Here is a 19579-nt window from a genome sequence, read left to right as displayed (position 1 = left end):
AAAAACCAAATGAAACTGAGCGGGTTAATATCTGCTCTTTGCGAAGATTCCCTCTTAAGGGAGAGCAGGACGTTCCATTTAAAGTTACTTTCAGTTACCTGACAGAGTTATAATCGGCAGAGATATATTAATTGGCAGAGTTTGCTTGATTGGTTGAGGAGAAAGCTCAGGAATTTGCCTGAGCGATTGAACGCGAGTCTCTAAGTAGTCAATATCATAAAATAAGAGTTTTGTGGCGTAATTTGAGCGATTGAGCGGAGCGATAGAGCGGGAAGTTCACTGCTATTCAGTAGAAGATTTTGGCAGAGTTTGCCTTAACGTTTGAGAGATCATCAATCCGGATTTGACTATATAACTGCTGTTCACCAAATTTTTGGTTGCTTTGTTTTACTGAGTGGCATTGATTGAGTTTGTAATTATTGTCAGTTGAGATAGAGCATATTAATTAGTGCCTACTGATTTATTGTAGTTAATTATTAGATTTTAATTAAAACGTTTTTACCATCAACACCAGTCAACAGCTAAGACCAAAGTACGGGAATTCAATTGTGAAGAAGAAACGAACAACAAAACTAAATCCGCTCAATTTTTGATATATGCGCGCGCTGCCGTTTTTCCGTAATACGCAGCTAATCAAAATTCAGCATCTCACAAACGGGTTGAAACTCTCATTCTGCGTAAACTTGTCAAACTTTGAATATAATTTTGAATCAGATCGGTTTTTTGCTCAAATAAATTTTCGAATGGCTTTGGCACAGCTTATTTAGGTGAAGAGATAGTTGGACTTCTGAGAAAGTTTATTCTGTAATTTTTTGGATCATGATCAGAAGAAATTAACGATCAATACTTTTTCAACGAAAAAGTAAATAAAATTTTGTACAACTTCATTTTTCCCTGAAGAAATTCTTAGTAAATTCATGCTAAGTTTCATGCCTTAGTTTTCTATAGAAATTGAATGGAAACCTAATTTTGTACGCGTTTTCATCTTCCACCAGAAACACATAGCGTTGTTTCTGATCTTCGGTTGTACGGAACCTCTTAATTACATTTTTTTCTATGCGCAGGAAAATTACAAAAGATAAAAATCAGTTTTTGACAACAGAATATTATGGGCTTCAATATGTTGGAAATAGTAAAATTCTGACTAACTAGCGCTGATTTGTGTAGTGCTCTGTACGGGGTTGTTGGCGATTGGTGAAAAAGTACTTGACACAGTGTCGTCGATCGTGATCGGCACTGTGATGTTTGTGCCAATGTTGACCGTGATTGGTGAAAGTGTGCTCGAATCAGCGATGTTCGCGCTTTTTGAAACTGTGCTTAAATCAGGGTTGTTCGCGCTTTTTGAAACTGTGCTTAAATCAGCAATGTTCGCGATTTGTGAAACCGTGCTTAAGTCAGGGTTGTTCGCGATTTGTGAAACCGTGCTTAAGTCAGGGTTCTTCGCGATTTGTGAAACCGTGCTTAAATCAGCGACATTCGCGTTTTGTGAAACTGTGCTTATATCAGCGATGTTCACGATTTGCGAGCTTGTGCTTGAAACAGCATCGTTTGAGAGCGATGTCGGATTGTTCGCATCTGTATTGCTTGAAGTAGGGGTGACTGTTGTGTTGTCTACGCGCAAGTACTCCAAGACAATCACTTGATCACCATAGATGAGAATTTTAGGATGGAAATCATACTGAGATAGGGTCAATCCAGTCAGTTCAATGTTACATTCGTAGTCAAATGATCCACCACCAGTGCATACGCTCGAATCAGACAAGTTGAAGCTAACTGTTTCATCAACAGTAGAGCCCGAAGAGTACTGAAAGAGATTGTAGTGAGGAAAGAGGTTTCTATTTGTTGTATATACCAATTGCAGTTATATGTGGCCACATATTGTTTGTATAATTTCCCCTAATGCAATTATATATGGCAGTTATGTATGGTTGTGCATGGTTATATACGATTATTGTGATTATCCGTGATTAGACAATTATTATAAAAAAATTAAAATAGGTGCAAAGCAGACCACTCTACCTGTAAAACTTGCTCTCCTTATTTCTCATATTATATTATATGAGGAGAGAACAGGCGGAAATAAAACTTTAAAAATTTTTGGCTTTATTGTGTGGCAACCCGAAGCGATTTTATGGTTTTGGCTGTTTTATTGTTCTGAATCCAATTTATGGAGGAGGAACTATGTACTCAAATGGGTTATGGGTTTTTTCATTCAATTTTCGCCGATCGATATATTCATCGTAGAGATTTGTGCGTGATATCATACGAAAGCTCTTCACGCGTAGAATTGGAAACAAAAAAAAAGATTTTTCACAATTTTGTTTTCTTTTCGAGGAGTTATCGCGGCTCAAAATTTTGGTGATCATATGATGTTTGACGCGATTTTGTTCAATTATAACAACCTTCTGCTCAATTATTGTATAGAATTTGTCTCACTTTGCATCAAATTGTTTTCTCAAAACAATTTATTCGATAAAAGATGGAACGATTATGTGTTCTTATTAGAACATCGCTGATAAAAAAGTTTTTTTGTTTTCAATCAAATTTGCTCAAATTGCATTGAAAAAATTTTATAATTTTAGTTTTTTGTCAATTACAGGCGTCAAATAATATGTTAAGTTTCCATTAAAGAAAAATCTCAGATATATTTAAATGAGATCCAAGGAACACCTATATTCTTTTCAGGGAACAAGTTATGGTTTTATGGCTTCGACAGCAAAATTGCTTTTCCTAAAAATTAACTGAATTTTTCAGACTTGCCTGCCTTTTTGCACTTTTTTTAGCGCTATGACTGAATCTCATTAAAATAAAGCGCAGTTGGTTTCCCAAAGATGATTAAATTAAACTAACTAAAGCTTTGAAACCTTAAAAAACGGCTGTTACGACTACGAATTTTTTTTTCGGAAAACATTTAAGAAATTTTGAACTTTACACTCTTTATAAACCTACTTCTAAAAACTTAACGGCTAGTCCCTCTAAACCTAGGTCACATATATTTCTGCTGACTCTGGTAAAAATCTGTTTAGTGGCTTTATGAATTATTTGTTATCTATATGACGTTGATACTTCGGATCTCTTTTTTTGGTTTTTGGCTGTTTTTTCATAACTTTGATTCTTTTTTGAAGTTTTTTCGCATTATCACAGCATTGGCGGAAAACAAGGTCAATAATAGTGACAGAAACAACGTTCAGTTGAGCAGATACAAAGTTTCCAGCCAATAACGAATGGTTTCAATGTCTTCGACACTATCCTCTGACATTTTCTATTTGATTTTTTTTCGTTTTTGCCTCTTTTTAGTTTCTTTTCAAGGAACAAACTTATCTGATTATTGACATTTCTCATTGAGTTCTTTTTGAGTAAAGATTTTTGTACTTGCTCAAGGCTGAAAATTAAGTATTTTAACATTTTTGACAAAACGAGTTTTCTTAAAAATGTATTTTTTGCAATTCTTCATAAATTTACTCTTTTTGAAGTCGTGTCCTATCAACACAATAAACACATATTCAGTTGCGATCAAAAAAGAGGCTCAAATAACCCAATACAACATTTTTGGTTAGTTTTTTAATGGCTTCGTTAATTTTTCGCATTTTTATTTTATTTTCTGGTTTTGCCGGTACATGTTCTGTTTTGGTAGTCGGAAGTATTTTAATTATTGACAGGTTTCGTTAGTTTTGTTTATAATCACAATTAATTTTATTTTATGCTGTCAAATGGCAGCTATGGGTTTTTATTTACTTGTCCTCCCTATCAAAATTTCTTAATGTTTGTGAACTATCTTTTTTTGTTTTTTTTTCAGTCGGAGGTCTCAACCAGTTTTCCGGGGTCAAAACGATTAATTCTCTCTGGCTTTTATGTTATAACCGATTTTTGGTTCTTTGGCCACCAGACATTTTCATAGTGTTTGCAAATGGTCAAACTGTATTTTTAATGGTCATTTAACGTATACCTTTTAAAAAACGGTCCCATTGAATCTTCGGGTTTATACTTGCCGAATTGAAACATAATAATCAGTTGAAATAACTGTATATAATTTTCAGTTTTTATCTAAGATTTTTGTAGCTTCAATACTTAGTATTTTTCGTAAGTTGTTTGTATATTTCCCACCAAGGATTTGTTTTCTTAGGGAACTATATGCAAATCTATCTAACACTGGTTGCTGTAGAGCGTAAATGTTTTTTTAACATTTGATTTTTCTGGCTTCAGAAAAGTCAAAGATTTTTTGGAGTTCGTCCCTTTTTTTCCTTGTCTTTGTCAATTTTTTTCTAATCTTGTCAAGCCACATCTGCTCTCTTGTTAAGAAGCAGTGATTTTGTTTACTTGAGATTTTATCTGATGGCATTTCGACTTTGTTTCTAAACGGTTTTACAATTAGATATTGAGTTTCCACCATAAAAAATGTCTTTTTTGTTTATTTTGTTGTTTAAATATTCTTGTAGTCTTACTACAGGCAGGTTTTGAACAATTCGCACGTTTTTCCAGTTGGTACACAGCTTAGTAAAAAAGTGGATGAGCGGGGTCGGAACATTATGTGCAAACGCACATTACCGAGCCTCCTTGTTGACTAATAGAGGCATTTGCAAAAAATATGCAATTCTTGGAAAACCACGCAAGTTCCTGCCAAGATCCTGGAAACCCTACTGTGGAAACTCAGGATCTTGTCTGGACTTGGCGTGGATGTCGTGGGTTTGCGCACTGTGATTATGTTGTATTAAAAAAGATGATACAATATGAAACTTAAATAAGAACAAGTAAGTTTTACAGATACAATAGTTTTCACCTATTTGAATTCTTTGTATTATGATCCGTCCTTGCATGCCTTCCCGGATCAAAGTCACGTAGTAATTCAAAACTGAATCATAGTATTCCGTTTCTGTAATTTTGCTCTGAACAGTACTATGTTCATGTCATTTTTTAGACTTTTCATGGTAAAATCAGAACAAAAATTCAGGTTTCGCTGAATTTAAGCCGGGGCATACTGAGTCAACAGTCTGAGAATGAGCTGCAAATACATTTACCCAGACTAATTAAAGCTAACCATGGCCGAAACAACGTCCAATTCGGCTAACCATTGCCTCATAAGAGGAAAGCATTCAAAACACTTCTGACCCCATTTGATTAACTGTAATCATAATCGACCTTGTATATAAGTAACTAGTTCTTACATGTAGCACGATAGTTGTGTCGCTTTCGTAATTATGGATATCTCTGTGAAGAATTAACAACAAGGTGCATTTTTCAATTTGATCTGTGCAGTTCGTTTGATGGTGTACAAGAATGCTGTAACCTAAAATTATACAATTTTTTGTAATTGCAAGAAAAATAGCAAAATGAAATCATAATAAATTTGCTTGTTTGCAATTTATTAATGTTATCGCAAGAAACTGAATGGTTAACGACATAGTTGAAGCCACTATTTAGGACATTTATCCTTTTTTTATTTTTGTAGAAAAAAAACAAACTTTTGTTTCTGTGTATCGTCATTTCTGATTCACAAAGCTCTGAATAAATCAATAATTACATAAACTGTTGAGTTCCTAAGAGAAAAACATTTTTTGGAAATTTCATTTTTCACTTTACTTTGATTGCGAAAATCATTCAAAGTAGGTCGATGTTTTGCCAAAATAAGCGTGAAAAAAGTTTGAACAGTTTCACGTTATTAATTCACTTTTTAGATAGATATTATTACAATTGGTAGGGGTTACCAGTTGCGTTGACGGTAGTTTTAGTGGCTTCTGAAAACTTGAGGTGGTTTTGGACATCAGTGGTGACATTGTAGCCCACTGAAAATTCAACCAGGACCTCTGCATCATTCGCCAATCCACTGTGACTAACACATATTGCTCCGTAAATCGACTAGAAAGAAACATAAAACGAGTAATTAAAACTAATGTCAATGATCTGAGAACTTTTGTCTTATTAAAGCCCGTTGATATTGCAGCAGACCTGATAAAGACAATGACGAGATGCTGTACACAATTCAACTATCTCTAATTGAATCTTACGTACGCTAGCGATACTAATAGAACTATCCTAAGACTTCAGCAAGCTTTAGGCGAGGAGTTATTTTTTTCGATTCCAATAAATTGAATTGCATTGGGACGCCGTAAGTTTACGACTTGAAAGCGATCACATTCAACGTAGTTTTTACCACTTGAAGAAGCTTTATGGTATGAAGGTTTTGTTTATTCAATGGAGTCAACATAAGAAGAAGAGGCGGAGGAGGGGCGATAAACAGTGTGTAACAATTACTGAACCTTCAAAACTGACAATTGTAAAATGCCAAGTTCACCTTAGCAGTTGAGGTGAGTTAAGGTACTCTTTAAGATATAATTACCTTAACTTTGTTTAGTGTGAAAAAGAACGCAATAAGCGTATGCATCATTTCTAATGACATTGGCAAAACCAGTACTTGACATAAATTTTTTTTAAAAATGTCCTTGTACAAACCTTTGTGCACTAAGCACTTTGAAATCAAGTCGGATTCCTTTTGAAAACAAAATTAAAATTAATTCAAATTTAAAAGAATCTGGATCAGTAGTTTGCGTTTGCACATGATGTTCCACCATCATCTGCCAGGAAACTTGAAAACTATTGCAAACTTGAAAACCTGTTTAGCTTAGGTATGCGCACTAGCAGATTCCGAAATAGTTTTACTTCTATTACACGATCGTATGCCACTGATTTTGCTCATACATATAACATCTAGATTAAAACGAAAAATTCATATCTTCTAAGTGTTAAAAACATTAAAAATTTGCCACTCTGATTGTCCAGGTATTCACTTTTGGCATCTTGTGTTACTTTTCTTCAAACCTGAAGACAGCCATATTTATTCTGGAAGACAGCCCTGTATAAAAATTATCGTCAATTAAAGATGAAAGACGCTTACATGCACTGTAACTGAAGTGCATAACGTATTTGGAGGGCGTGAGGGACGGGAGGGGGGGGGGGGTCCGAAACAAAAAAAAATGCAAATAATATTTCTAAGCTAAAGTAATCTTACAGAAATTTTTAAAAGGTCAGTAGGATTGAACGAAAAAGAATTAGGTCGCATTTAAAGAAAAATTCAGAAATTAAAACGTTGTTTTTCTTTGAAAATTTAAAACTGATCTCAACTTTGGAAAACTGAACATAAAACAGTGTCAAATTAACTTCACCGAGATTTATGAATATGCAGTTTTTGTAGAGAAAATAAACCAACAGTAAAAATAAAACTTTTCTATTTTCTTCCATTTTGCCGACAAAAAACGGTCAAGTACCTTTGAACGACTACATTTGATCAATACTTTTCTCAAACAAGAATATATTAATCCTGCAATTATTTTCAAGACAATTTTGAAAGAATGGAGTGCGGAACAACGAACAGTATAAAATAATAAAATTTTTACTCTTTACCGTTCCCAAGTTGAAGTCTCAGACGGAAAGTCGATGTACAGACTCAAATAACGAACGACGGAGTGCAGTGCGTTAAAAATTACATAGTCTGGAAACACGGAAGAACGAACAAAAGTCTGGACATGAAGGCACAAATAGACTGACGGACACACAAATTTTGGTCATGACCGCACGAATAATCTGATGATCGCACGAGAGTCTGGACATGAATGCAGGAGCGTTTGGAGAACAAACGAAAGTCTGGGTACAAACGCACGAAATTCTGGCGAAAACACGAAAGTCTGGACCTAAGTACTTTCCGCGTGTTAAGGTTTGGACGTAGACACTTGCCGTCTGGAACTGTCTGGACATATCAATTTTCCGACTGGGACCTTAACCTGGGCTGGGTTTGGATGTTATAGTGAACAACTTCATTCTCTGAAAACTGCAACTATATCGTTAAGTTCCTTAAACAATTTGAGTATTTCCTCCGGATTGTCGTCTTTCAACAACTAATCCCTCATTTACAACAAAGAATACCAAGACGAACTTCTAAACTGCGGAAAAAGATCAAGGTTTCTAGTTTGTTTTACGCTTTAATATTGCAGAAAGCTGGTTTAATTCGTTTTTTTGCATTGATTTTTCACCTCAACACAAGTTTAGTATTAAACGTACATTTACAGAATCAATTTAGTAGCTATAAGAGAGTATAGACCAATGAAACCAACAAACCTATGTGTTTCTTTAGGGTTGTGTACGAGTTCAGAATGCAGGTAAAAAAGAATTGAGTTTTTCATTGTTTCTTTATCATAATTCCCTCATAAAATTCAATGTTTTGCACAAAATTTTTGCGATGCGTTTAAAAGTGTATCCGAAAGACTCAATCTGCACAGAGTTTCATCTTTGAAGGTTTTAAAAAAAATTTGAACGCAGGAGAGTCAGGTGAAATTTATTATTTCTCTATTTTTTTTAGTTGAGAAAGACTTCTTTTTGGTTACCTTATACTTCACACTTCAGAATCCTCACCAAATTATCAAAACTCTGATATTTATTTTTAAAATTTTTTTTAAACAGTACTTTGATTTCTTCAAGCAAAAAGAAAGGCTCAAATTTTATTGTTCGTTGTGGGGAAATCTAATATATGTAACTTTCAACTGTTTTTTTATCATGTTTTAACTCATTTTAATAATGATCAATTTTGATTTTTTTTGTTTTCAAGTCAAATTATGTGATTTTTACAATACAATTTTATCAAGATTTTTAAGAATAATAAAAAGTTCTAGCCGTTTCCTGAAATTAACTTTGTTTATCTTATAAACGTATTGTTGAGTGAATCTGGTACTTTCTTTTCTGTTGTTTGTTACTTGCTTAGGTGAAAAGGTCGAAAAATTGATTATTGAACACCTGCTTGTTTGTTTAAAGATTACTGTGCTTTCTGTTTCTATTCTAAAGTTGGACATTTCGGAATTTCTTCTTTTCGTCTTCTTCCGTTTTTGTTATCGAGGACTTTTTTTGTATCTTGTTTAAGCCAATACTCGATTATATCTGTGTTCTGTCCACAAATTCTGATCTTTTTCAAAGTCAATTAGAATTGGAGTTTGATTGTTGATTCCAGTTACGCTGAAGCAGTGAAGGAAGCGAACCAATTATTAGTTTTGAATATTGAACTTTATCATGATCTTTTCAATTTTGACTACCCAGGCTGAGGTGTTCGCTTGAAATTGTCCTGATCAGACTATTTCGAGTGCACAACTGACCATTTTTCGCTCAAAGTTATAGTGTGATTTCGAGCGCAGAAGCGCGCTTGGGCCTGACCAGAGGTGGATTCGAGCGCGCTTTAGTCTGATCTTAACGATGTTCAGCACACTTGAGTTTGATTATAAACGGCTTCGAGAGCAAATGGGTCTGATCAGAAGTACATTTGAGCACAGGACGTCTGAACGCAGGTCTTTTTGAGCTCACAGAAACTGTTGAGCATGTTTAAGTCCGATCAGAGACAAATTCGAACAGCTTTCGAGCACAAAAAAACTGCCGAGCTCGCTAGAGTCTGCTCAGAAACGGATTCGGGCGCAATTCGAGCGCACATAAACTGCCGAGCGCGGTTGAATCTGATCAGAGGCAGTATCCGTCTTGGACGGTGTGATCAGGACGATTTCGAGCGCACACCTCAGCCTGGGTAAGCATTTGCCAATACTTTAGCTTAGTGTTTTCCCCCAAGTTTGATTGCAAGTGATTTTGAAAAGTCTATGTCTATTCCTAAGCAGTTAAATATTTAGGTTTGGTTTTGTAAATGATTGTTCCGACCACTCTTGAGGGGGGAGGAGCTATATACTCAAAGGGTTTTTTTTTCTGCTCAGAAACGGATTTTTTCTGCTCAGAAACGGATTTCTGTTTTTTTTTCTGCTCAGATTTCGAGCGCACACCTCAGCCTGGGTAAGCATTTGCCAATACTTTAGCTTAGTGTTTTCCCCCAAGTTTGATTGCAAGTGATTTTGAAAAGTCTATGTCTATTCCTAAGCAGTTAAATATTTAGGTTTGGTTTTGTAAATGATTGTTCCGACCACTCTTGAGGGGGGAGGAGCTATATACTCAAAGGGTTTTTTTTGTTCAGTCAATTTTGACAGTTCGATATATTCATTAAAAAGAGTTGTGAGTGGTATCATTGACAAGCCCTTCCAGGGTAGAATATGGGATTAAAAAATTTTTCTTGAATTTTGTTTTCTAGAGCGGTAATCGATGTTTTAATTTTTGTGAATATTAGACCAATTTGCGTTATTTTTATTCACAATTTCCGGAGTTTTTGCCTAAATTATCGTCAATTTTGCTTAAAAAATTTTGCCACAAGTCCACACCCAAAAACCACTAACACAATCTTTATAAACTCAAAAGAGGACTATTCCTACATCCATTTTTTATCGAGAAAGCTCTGAAATTAAAATTTTGCCGTTTTTTTGCTAACTTTACTCATTGATTATCAAAAAGGCACCATTCACTTTTGATATTTTAAATCACAAATTATCTAAATCAATAATATTTGAAAACATAGGTGTTCCAAATGGATAAACAAAATTAGCAGGGCTTGTTTTTGATCAACCTTGGACTTTTACAATCCAAAACTAATTTGGATTGTAATCAATCGGACTAAAAAAAATCGATCTTTTTTATTTTAATTAAAGAACAGAACATTTTAAATCAAAACTCTCTGGTGATAGGTCCACTCGGCTTACTAAGCAGCTCCAAATTATTGTATCTAGTTATTTACTTGAAAGCTTATAGTCGTTTTGACTTTTAAAAATGTTTGATTTTTAAATAAATATTGGCTTATTGAAATTTGCTTCTGTTTTTTTCTTTATTTGGTCGAGCTGTAGCTCAGTGTCTGCAAAAAGAGAATGCTTTTGCATTTTACTGAAGAAAAATTTGACCTATTTTGCAGTTATACGTCTAAAATTAGTGTTTTCAGGCTTTGAAACAGCTAGATGTCACAATTTTGTTTCGATTTTTAGACATTTGTCCGTTTTTCAGGTTTTCTCGTTATGTCACGTAATCCCATTATTACCAGTTTACATAACACTTTATTGGCGTTCAAAACATTAGAGGTACAGATTATGATTTTAACAATTTCGACACCACACTCTTGAAAAAAGTATTCGAATTTTTTTAATTACGTCTTTAACTGTCGTTTTTAATTTGTCTTTTCAGTCGTATAAAATTTTCCGCATAATGAAAAATTTCGTTGGCTTTGTATGGAAAAAAATGCACCGATGTTCTGATTTGAGTATATAGATGATGGGTTTCATGATTTTGAAAACAGTTGTTTCAAAAAATAAAAAAAACCCATATTTACTCAGCAATTTTTGTTCATTCAATTTTCTATTTGTTAACTAGTCTCGTTAATTACAGGTCATATATAACATTATTGGTGACACAAGTTTTTTGGTGTCAAAAAATCTAACGTTTCAACGTTTTTAAAGAATTCTTAAAAACTTTACTGGCCTCGACATGAGTTTTTCATAATAAAAGTAAAATATTTATTGATTTTTGTCATATTTGACGTCCTTTCTTGTGAACGTAAAACATAATCGCAAGAAATACAGCTCTAAAAAAACTTCATTTGGACGAATAACGAACCGATTTATTTTTTCATCTTTACAAATAATCTTCTTCAAAAAAAGTTACAAGTATTACCTAACTTTCCACCTTTTTTCACTTTTGTCTACTTGTTACCTAGTCTCATTAATGAGAAATCACATGCTAAATTATTGGTGTTCGAAGAAGGCGCAATGTACAATATTTTGTCAACTTTTAAATGAATTTTTGTTTGTTGTCTATTTGTTGTTCTTCTAGTAACCACATAAAAAATTGGATATTGACAGGTACTAATGCCCTCATATGGAAACATAGGTAATCATCACACTTTGGGATATTTTCAGTTGATGATTTTTTTGGGATGACTTCTATTGGTTTTCATTACTTTGAAATTATTTTTTTTTAAATTGTATAACCGAATTTTTTAATTTTAATGTTTCTGTTCTTTTTCGTCAATTTGTTACCAAGCCTTATTATGGACTGGTCCCATATCTTTTATATTGAAAAACAATTTATTTTGTTTAATTTTAGTTTTATCTGACGCCATTTTGACTTTGTTATTAAGTTTTCTTTTAAATTGGATATAATGTTTTGGATCTATTTGATTTTTGTTGTTGTTGCTTTTGTTGTTTGATTTTGCTTTTCGTCTTGACACACTTTCTTAATAACGACAGATCTTATCAACTTATTGCGTCAGGTTTACTCTACAGAATGATTTGCTATAGAGGCTATCTTTTTGTTCATACTCCATTTTTTGGAAATTACTTGAATTTTTGGGGTTTTCTATCTGTTCCTCATTTGGTAGACAATTATGCCGAAATTGAGGATGAGCGGGGTCGTAACCTTGTGTGCAATCGCACATTACCGAGCCTCCTTGTTTGTTTTTGTAATTCTTCATATGTCAGATTTTTATCTATTTTCTTCTGTTTGTTTCATTACCAATCTGTTCAAGGCTGTTGTCCAACAACAATGGAGTCTGAGAAGTCGGGAAGAAAAAAACATAAAAGTTTGTGCAAAACGGTGCTTGCTTCACGCAACTAAATCTTAGAACTGTAAAATTGGCTATAATTGCATCATAGATTCTCGTTTCTGCTTTCTAAAACGATGTAATTATTCTGAGGCATATACAATATAGATGAGGCAGGAAAGTTTACAATGATTTCATCTCTGTTTCAGATTTCTGATCAGATCTTACATGACGGATACTCCCTCATCAAAGCAATCATCATAAGAATTGGCTAACTAGATTTTGCAGATTTAGCCCATGAGTTAAGTATTGCGATGAGTTTATGTAAGTTGTCAAGAATCATAACTTGACAAGACTACAGGTTGTCAAGAAACAAGGACTATTTCATGCATGTCGAGTACCACTAATCGAAAGTTTCTATCGATGGTTGATGAGTTTTTGCAAACCCATCACGTATTAAGATACTGTTATGTCAAAAATTGATTAAGTTTTCCTTACCCGAGTTGCCATTTCTGCCGATCCCTTTGATGATCCAGATTGAGACAATTCCACTTTGATGGCGTTAAAAGTGGTAGCATTGTAGAACCAGACGAAGCACATTTCATCTGAACCGTCGTGAACAAGTGTGACTACAGATCCACTGGGTGCATCCAAAGCTGTGTCACATAAATTGGACATGTTAAAGGGCTTGGCAAAACTTTTAACAAAATAATCTTTTAACAAAGAGTCAGGTTTTCATTCATATCACTCGTAAACAATGCGTTTAAGTGGTAACAAAATTTATCTGAGGAAACTGCTAGAACTTTTGATTATTCTTCAAACTCTTGATAAAATAGAAATCATATTATTCTACTTGAAAACAAAAACACTATAAAAATTGATCAACGTTTAAACGCTTTTTATTTTTTAAATTCTGGTTTTTATAAGCCTGCATGAACAAACTAGTGCTCGTTTTATAGATCCCAGGCGAGACAGGATCGTTACCTTCCAAGGTCTAGCTGTAATCTTGCCATAAATGATTGTCTTCCAAAATCCAGCAGGGAATCAAAGACAAAATTTTGAAGCGGGTAATTTACGAACACGAATTGTTAATGTTCGGTTGTGATAGATTCATATTAAGTCCCTCGGGCCGCTGAGAGATGGCCAAATGAGCTAATCCTACGTTTAAAGCTTAATGGATATGGTAAATCTCATATATCCATTGTAGTCAATTATATAACATGTGGTTTCTGTTTACTTCTATTTAATGTCCCAATTTTTTGAAATTTCATCGTTTTCGATCCTGCTGTCCTTTCAATTTTCTGTCCAGCTCCCCTATTTTGATGAGATTAAAAATTATTTAACTGAACCAGTTTTAGACTGCAAAGGTTTTCGCATAGAGAGTATTACAAGATACTGTAAAGCATGAAACTTACCAACTTGAAAGTATTCAATAAGGCCATTGGTTGAGAGTGTTATGCCTTGGTCGCATTCACTATCAGAATAAAAGCTCAGCTGGTACACTTTCCCCTTGTCCAGACCATTGATTGATCCAGAGGCTGCTGGGAAGGAAGCATTGACGCCAATGAACATTGTACCATTCCAAACAGAGTAGAATAAGAAGTATCCTCCCACAAAACCATCGCTGTTATTTCCAACAGTGAAGTCTATGTCGTCAATGTTTGCACCCTCCCGTGCAGTGACGTTTGCAGGCATAAGGGGACCTGAAATGCATCATTTTCTAGATCAAGACACATGAACAAACTGTGTTCTAACAAAAGACGTGCCCCAGGCAATATTAATGTACTTTTTAATTCAACATTTATCACAAGAGCAATTTTTAATCATGTTACTTTTAAATGGAAACTTATTTGCAGAAACACTCAATTACTCAATTTTTAAGGTCGGCATATCACCAACACCCAAGAGTCTGGATAATAGTGACATTTTGTGTTGAAAAAAAGTTCACGATGTTTAAAATGGTCATACCAGAAAACAGATTAATAAACTTTAACTGGATTTAAGACACACAGTTCTAAGTGCAACCGGATGAAAATTGTGCGTGAATGAGTTGCTACACATTTTTGAAAAAAAGAATGTAAGAAACGTATACTAGCCCCACATAATTTTTGTTCAGATCATTTTTGATTTATTGGGAGCCCAGAGCAAAAAGTATGGCATCGTCTTAAAGCTCAATGCATCCAGTATTCAACCTCAAATAATAACATCTGATTAAATTTCACATCTAAAACAAATGGCGAAGCAGTGGAATCTGCAAGGAAGGATTTTCCGCCAACCTGGCTAAATTTTTGATTCTTATGCAAGTTTTAATGATTTTGCCAATTATCTGACATTCTGATATTTTTTGGCAACTGCAAACAACTGAAAAACGAGTGTTCCTTTTCGTTATAAGTTCTCTTCTCTTGTTTCATTTACAAAAGCGCGAAAAAAGTAGTCAGGTATAGACTAATTTTTTTTTTCAAAACATTTTTCAAACCCTCTGGTTGAAGAATAAGACACAATGTTGTTTTTAAAAGCTCATTCCTTGCAATCTTAGCATAAATGCAAGCGACCAAATTTTTTAAACCGCCTTTCTTCTATGTATATTTTGTTGCTGAGCATTGTTGAGTTGAAATTCATTTGCCAAAATTTCATTAGATTATTGTTCCGACCCCACTTGTTGGGGAGGAACTATATACTCAAACGGGTTTTTTTTGTTTAGACAATTTTGGCCGAAGGATATATTCATCGTAGAGAAATGTGAGTGGCGTCATCAAAAAGCTCGTCCAGCGTAGAATTCAAAAAAAGATTTTTTTTTCGAGGAATTATTGTGGTTTAAAATTTTGTGTGAACAAGTGATATTTTGATCACTTTTAGCATGATTTTGTTAACTTTAGCGTAAATTTTGTAATTAAGGCTCTTCTATAAAAAAAATGTTTCAAAATTACATTTCATGCTAAAAAAGAAACAATTTTGTGTTACCAGTAGACCTATAAGACGGCTAGTTCTGGTCTCGTGAGGAAGTTTATTATAAAAAAAATAGAATTCAATTTGAGAGCTGTTTTTTTCGAAAAATTTTCCTATTTATTATTTTTTTCTTGCCATATAGAGATTTGGCATTTTCTTATCGAGGCTCCGTCAATGATTAACCTCATTTATAGTCAAATGATAATCAATGAGCAAAAAATTTGTTTTCAAGGCATCGCTCATGCTTTTTCTTCGACGCTGAGTTTTCGAAATTTTTAATGAAATGTTGATTTTTTTGAGGTTTTACTAAATTTTGGGAGTCCTATTGCAGAGAATTGCCAACTAAAGGTGCAATTGTCTTTCTAATGTGGACTAGGTAAACCTAAAGAGCACTTTGAGTGGACTGCTAAGGGCTGTCAAGACTTTAAATAATAGATCTTAAAGTTTATTTTTGAAAATTGAACGATGTTAAACTATTTTTCATGAATAGTAATTCAGTTTCAGTAATGAAAGGACCCACTTTTTTATTGGAAACAAAATTATTCCGGTAAGCCGTTTCATTTGCTAGCTTTTGGTTCTATGACTTCGATAGCACGAATTTTCGTAATTTCAAAAAAACTTCGTATTGACACTTCCCAATTTTTTTTAGAAAAATTTTTGATTGATCATAGATAAAATTTTCATAGAAAAGACTATGGTTTCAATGGCTTCGGCACTTTCTTGTCAAGTTTCTGTGCAATTTGTTTTGGTTTTTGCCTGTATTTGTCGTTGTTTTCATAATCATAAGACTTATTGTGATGTCTTATTGTCAAAATATTGAAAACAAACATCCATGTCTTCTTATCGGGGCATAAGATATTGTATTTTTATTACTTCCGTTGAAAGCTCTTGAATTTAATGGCTGTTAAGACTTAAAAAATAATTATTTAGAAATGTTTTTTGGACATTAACCAATCTTAATTTTTTTTCGTGAACTGTAAGTCAAGCTGAGGAATGACGGGACCTCCATTTTTTTAACTGCAACTAAAATGAATATGGCTAATGGTTTTATCTTCAACTAATGGTTTTATGACTTCGAGGCCACGAGTTTTCGTAATTCTTTTTTTATTTTTGGTTCTTTTGTAATTTTATTTTGGTTCACAATGAAATTTTATCACATTATCCTTATTTTGATAGTTCTCAGTTGCTGAGAAAGGGCGTTCAATGGGCCATAGATAAATTTTCAGAGAAAAGGTTGTGGTATTAAAGGCTTAGACACTTTCTTGCACTTTTCTGCTGAACTTTTTGGTTTTTGCTTGCTTTTATTGTTGTTTTCATAATCATAAGACGTATTGTGATGTCCTATTGTTGACATAAGAATGATAAATATCTTTTTTTCCTTATCTGGGCATCACCTTGCGTATTTATTGACATCAGTTGAGAGCTATTGAATTTAATGGCTGTTAGAACTTTTAAAAAATTCTTTTTTGGACACTAACCATTAGCAAACTTATTTTCATGAACTGTGAGTCAGTCTCAGTACTGACAGGACCCCATCCTTTTAAATGCAATTAAATAATTCTGGTAAGCGTTTTTATCTGTTAACTAATGTTTTAATGACTTCAATGTCGCGAGTTTTCATAATTTCGAAAAAAATTTTGGATTTTTTTTTTTAGAAATTTTAAATCCTTCGGAAATCTTATCTCAAAATCTCTATTTTGGTAGTTCCAATTGGTTTAAAGAAGACGTTCAATGGATCATATATAATTTCCAGAGAAACGCTAATGGTATAAACGCCTTCAATACTTTCTTTTCGTCCTTTTTTTCTGAATTTTTGCTTTTTGCAAGTGTTTGTTGTTGTTTTTTATCATAAATTTACTTAATGTGAGATCCTTTTGATGACCATTGACTGATAAACATCATTGCGTTATCATTGAGGCAAAACTTAGCGTATTTTTGTTCTTCTATTGAAAGCTATTGAGTTTAACGTTGTTGATATAACCGGTTTTCTCAAAAACTGTATGATTTTAATATATTTGTTCATACTTGTTGATTTTTTTAAGTCATATTGTTGAGAAAAGAAACCCCCATTGCTGCGAAAAAATTATACAAGAATAGAAAAAATTTTCACAAAAACTTACTTTTTTTATTGGCTTTGACACTTTTCTCGCTCAAAATTTTTTGAAGTTGCTATTTTTGCCTTTTTTCAATTCTTCATGTAGTTGTAAAACGCTGACTGGTCTCATAGGCTTCTAATTTAGGACTGAATGGATGATGTTACTCAATGCACTCAGTTTATAGCGAATAGTATTAAAGTTTAAGATATTGTTCCTTCTCAAAGATGTTTTATACTTTTCAGTTTTTGTTCTTTTTGTCAGCTTATAATTTATTCTCATCATAGATTATTGTTCCGACCCCACTTGTTGGGGAGGAACTATATACTCAAATGGTTTTTTTTGTTTAGACAATTTTGGCCGAAGGATATATTCATCGTAGAGAAATGTGAGTGGCGTCATCAAAAAGCTCGTCCAGCGTAGAACTCAAAAATAAAAAAAGATTTTTTTCGAGGAATTATTGTGGTTTAAAGTTTTGTGTGAACAGGTGATATTTTGATCACTTTTAGCATGATTTTGTTAACTTTAGCGTAAATTTTGTAATTAAGGCTCTTTTATTAAAAAAATGTTTCAAAATTACATTTCATGCTAAAAAAGAAACAATTTTGTGTTACCAGTAGACCAATAAGACGGCTAGTTCTGATCTCGTGAGGAAGTTTATTATAAAAAAAATAGAATTCTATTTGAGAGCTGTTTTTTTCGAAAAATTTTCCTATTTATTATTTTTTTCTTGCCATATAGAGATTTGGCATTTTCTTATCGAGGCTCCGTCAATGATAAACCTCATTTATAGTCAAATGATAATCAATGAACAAAAAATTTGTTTTCAAGGCATCGCTCATGCTTTGTCTTCGACGCTGAGTTTTCGAAATTTTTAATGAAATCTTGATTTTTTTGAGGTTTTACTAAATTTTGGGAGTCCTATTGCAGAGAACTGCCAACTAAAGGTGCAATTGGCTTTCTAATGTGGACTAGGTAAACCTAAAGAGCACATTGTGTGGACTGCTAAGGGCTGTCAAGACTTTAAATAATAATTCTTAAAGTTTATTGTTGAAAATTGAACGATGTTAAACTATTTTTCATGAATAGTAATTCAGTTTCAGTAATGAAAGGACCCCCTTTTTTATTGGAAACAAAATTATTCCGGTAAGCCGTTTCATTTGCTAGCTTTTGGTTTTATGACTTCGATAGCACGAATTTTCGTAATTTCAAAAAAACTTCGTATTGACACTTCCCAATGTTTTTGTAGAAAATTTTTGATTGATCATAGATAAAATTTTCATAGAAAAGACTATGGTTTCAATGGCTTCGGCACTTTCTTGTCAAGTTTCTGTGCAATTTGTTTTGGTTTTTGCCTGTATTTGTCGTTGTTTTCATAATCATAAGACTTATTGTGATGTCTTATTGTCAAAATATTGAAAACAAACATCCATGTCTTCTTAACGGGGCATAAGATATTGTATTTTTATTACTTCCGTTGAAAGCTCTTGAATTTAATGGCTGTTAAGACTTAAAAAATAATTATTTAGAAATATTTTTTGGACATTAACCAATCTTAATTTTTTTTCGTGAACTGTAAGTCAAGCTGAGGAATGACGGGACCTCAATTTTTTTAACTGCAACTAAAATGAATATGGCTAATGGTTTTATCTTCCAACTAATGGTTTTATGACTTCGAGGCCACGAGTTTTCGTAATTCTTTTTTTATTTTTGGTTCTTTTGTAATTTTATTTTGGTTCACAATGAAATTTTATCACATTATCCTTATTTTGATAGTTCTCAGTTGCTGAGAAAGGGCGTTCAATGGGCCATAGATAAATTTTCAGAGAAAAGTTCGTGGTATTAATGGCTTAGACACTTTCTTGCACTTTTCTGCTGAACTTTTTGGTTTTTGCTTGCTTTTATTGTTGTTTTCATAATCATAAGACGTATTGTGATGTCCTATTGTTGACATAAGAATGATAAATATCTTTTTTTCCTTATCGGTGCATCACCTTGCGTATTTATTGACATCAGTTGAGAGCTATTGAATTTAATGGCTGTTAGAACTTTTTAAAAATTCTTTTTTGGACACTAACCATTAGCAAACTTATTTTCATGAACTGTGAGTCAG

General features: G+C 33.3%; 2 protein-coding genes across 3 annotated transcripts in view; one reads left to right on the top strand and one right to left on the bottom strand.

Annotated features, from left to right (window-relative positions):
* LOC142342786 (eukaryotic translation elongation factor 2-like) overlaps window positions 1-19579 on the top strand; it is a 425342-nt gene that overhangs the window by 262543 nt on the left and 143220 nt on the right. The gene's annotated exons all lie outside the window — the stretch shown is intronic.
* Window positions 1-19579, bottom strand: part of LOC142342783 (uncharacterized) — a 99879-nt gene that overhangs the window by 17644 nt on the left and 62656 nt on the right. For both annotated transcript variants that reach the window (XM_075394349.1, XM_075394348.1), the window contains exons 3-7: window positions 13843-14130; window positions 12926-13083; window positions 5703-5853; window positions 5163-5284; window positions 1150-1804 (exon numbers count right to left, since the gene is read on the bottom strand). In XM_075394349.1, the coding sequence (XP_075250464.1) occupies window positions 1150-1804; window positions 5163-5284; window positions 5703-5853; window positions 12926-13083; window positions 13843-14130 (1374 nt within the window). The remainder of the gene's footprint in view (window positions 1-1149; window positions 1805-5162; window positions 5285-5702; window positions 5854-12925; window positions 13084-13842; window positions 14131-19579) is intronic.

The sequence above is a fragment of the Convolutriloba macropyga genome, chromosome 7 (genome assembly GCF_964194025.1).
Source record: "Convolutriloba macropyga chromosome 7, txConMacr16.3, whole genome shotgun sequence".
In the NCBI taxonomy this organism is placed as follows: Eukaryota; Metazoa; Xenacoelomorpha; order Acoela; family Convolutidae; genus Convolutriloba; species Convolutriloba macropyga.
This window is presented reverse-complemented; position numbering and strand designations above follow the sequence as displayed.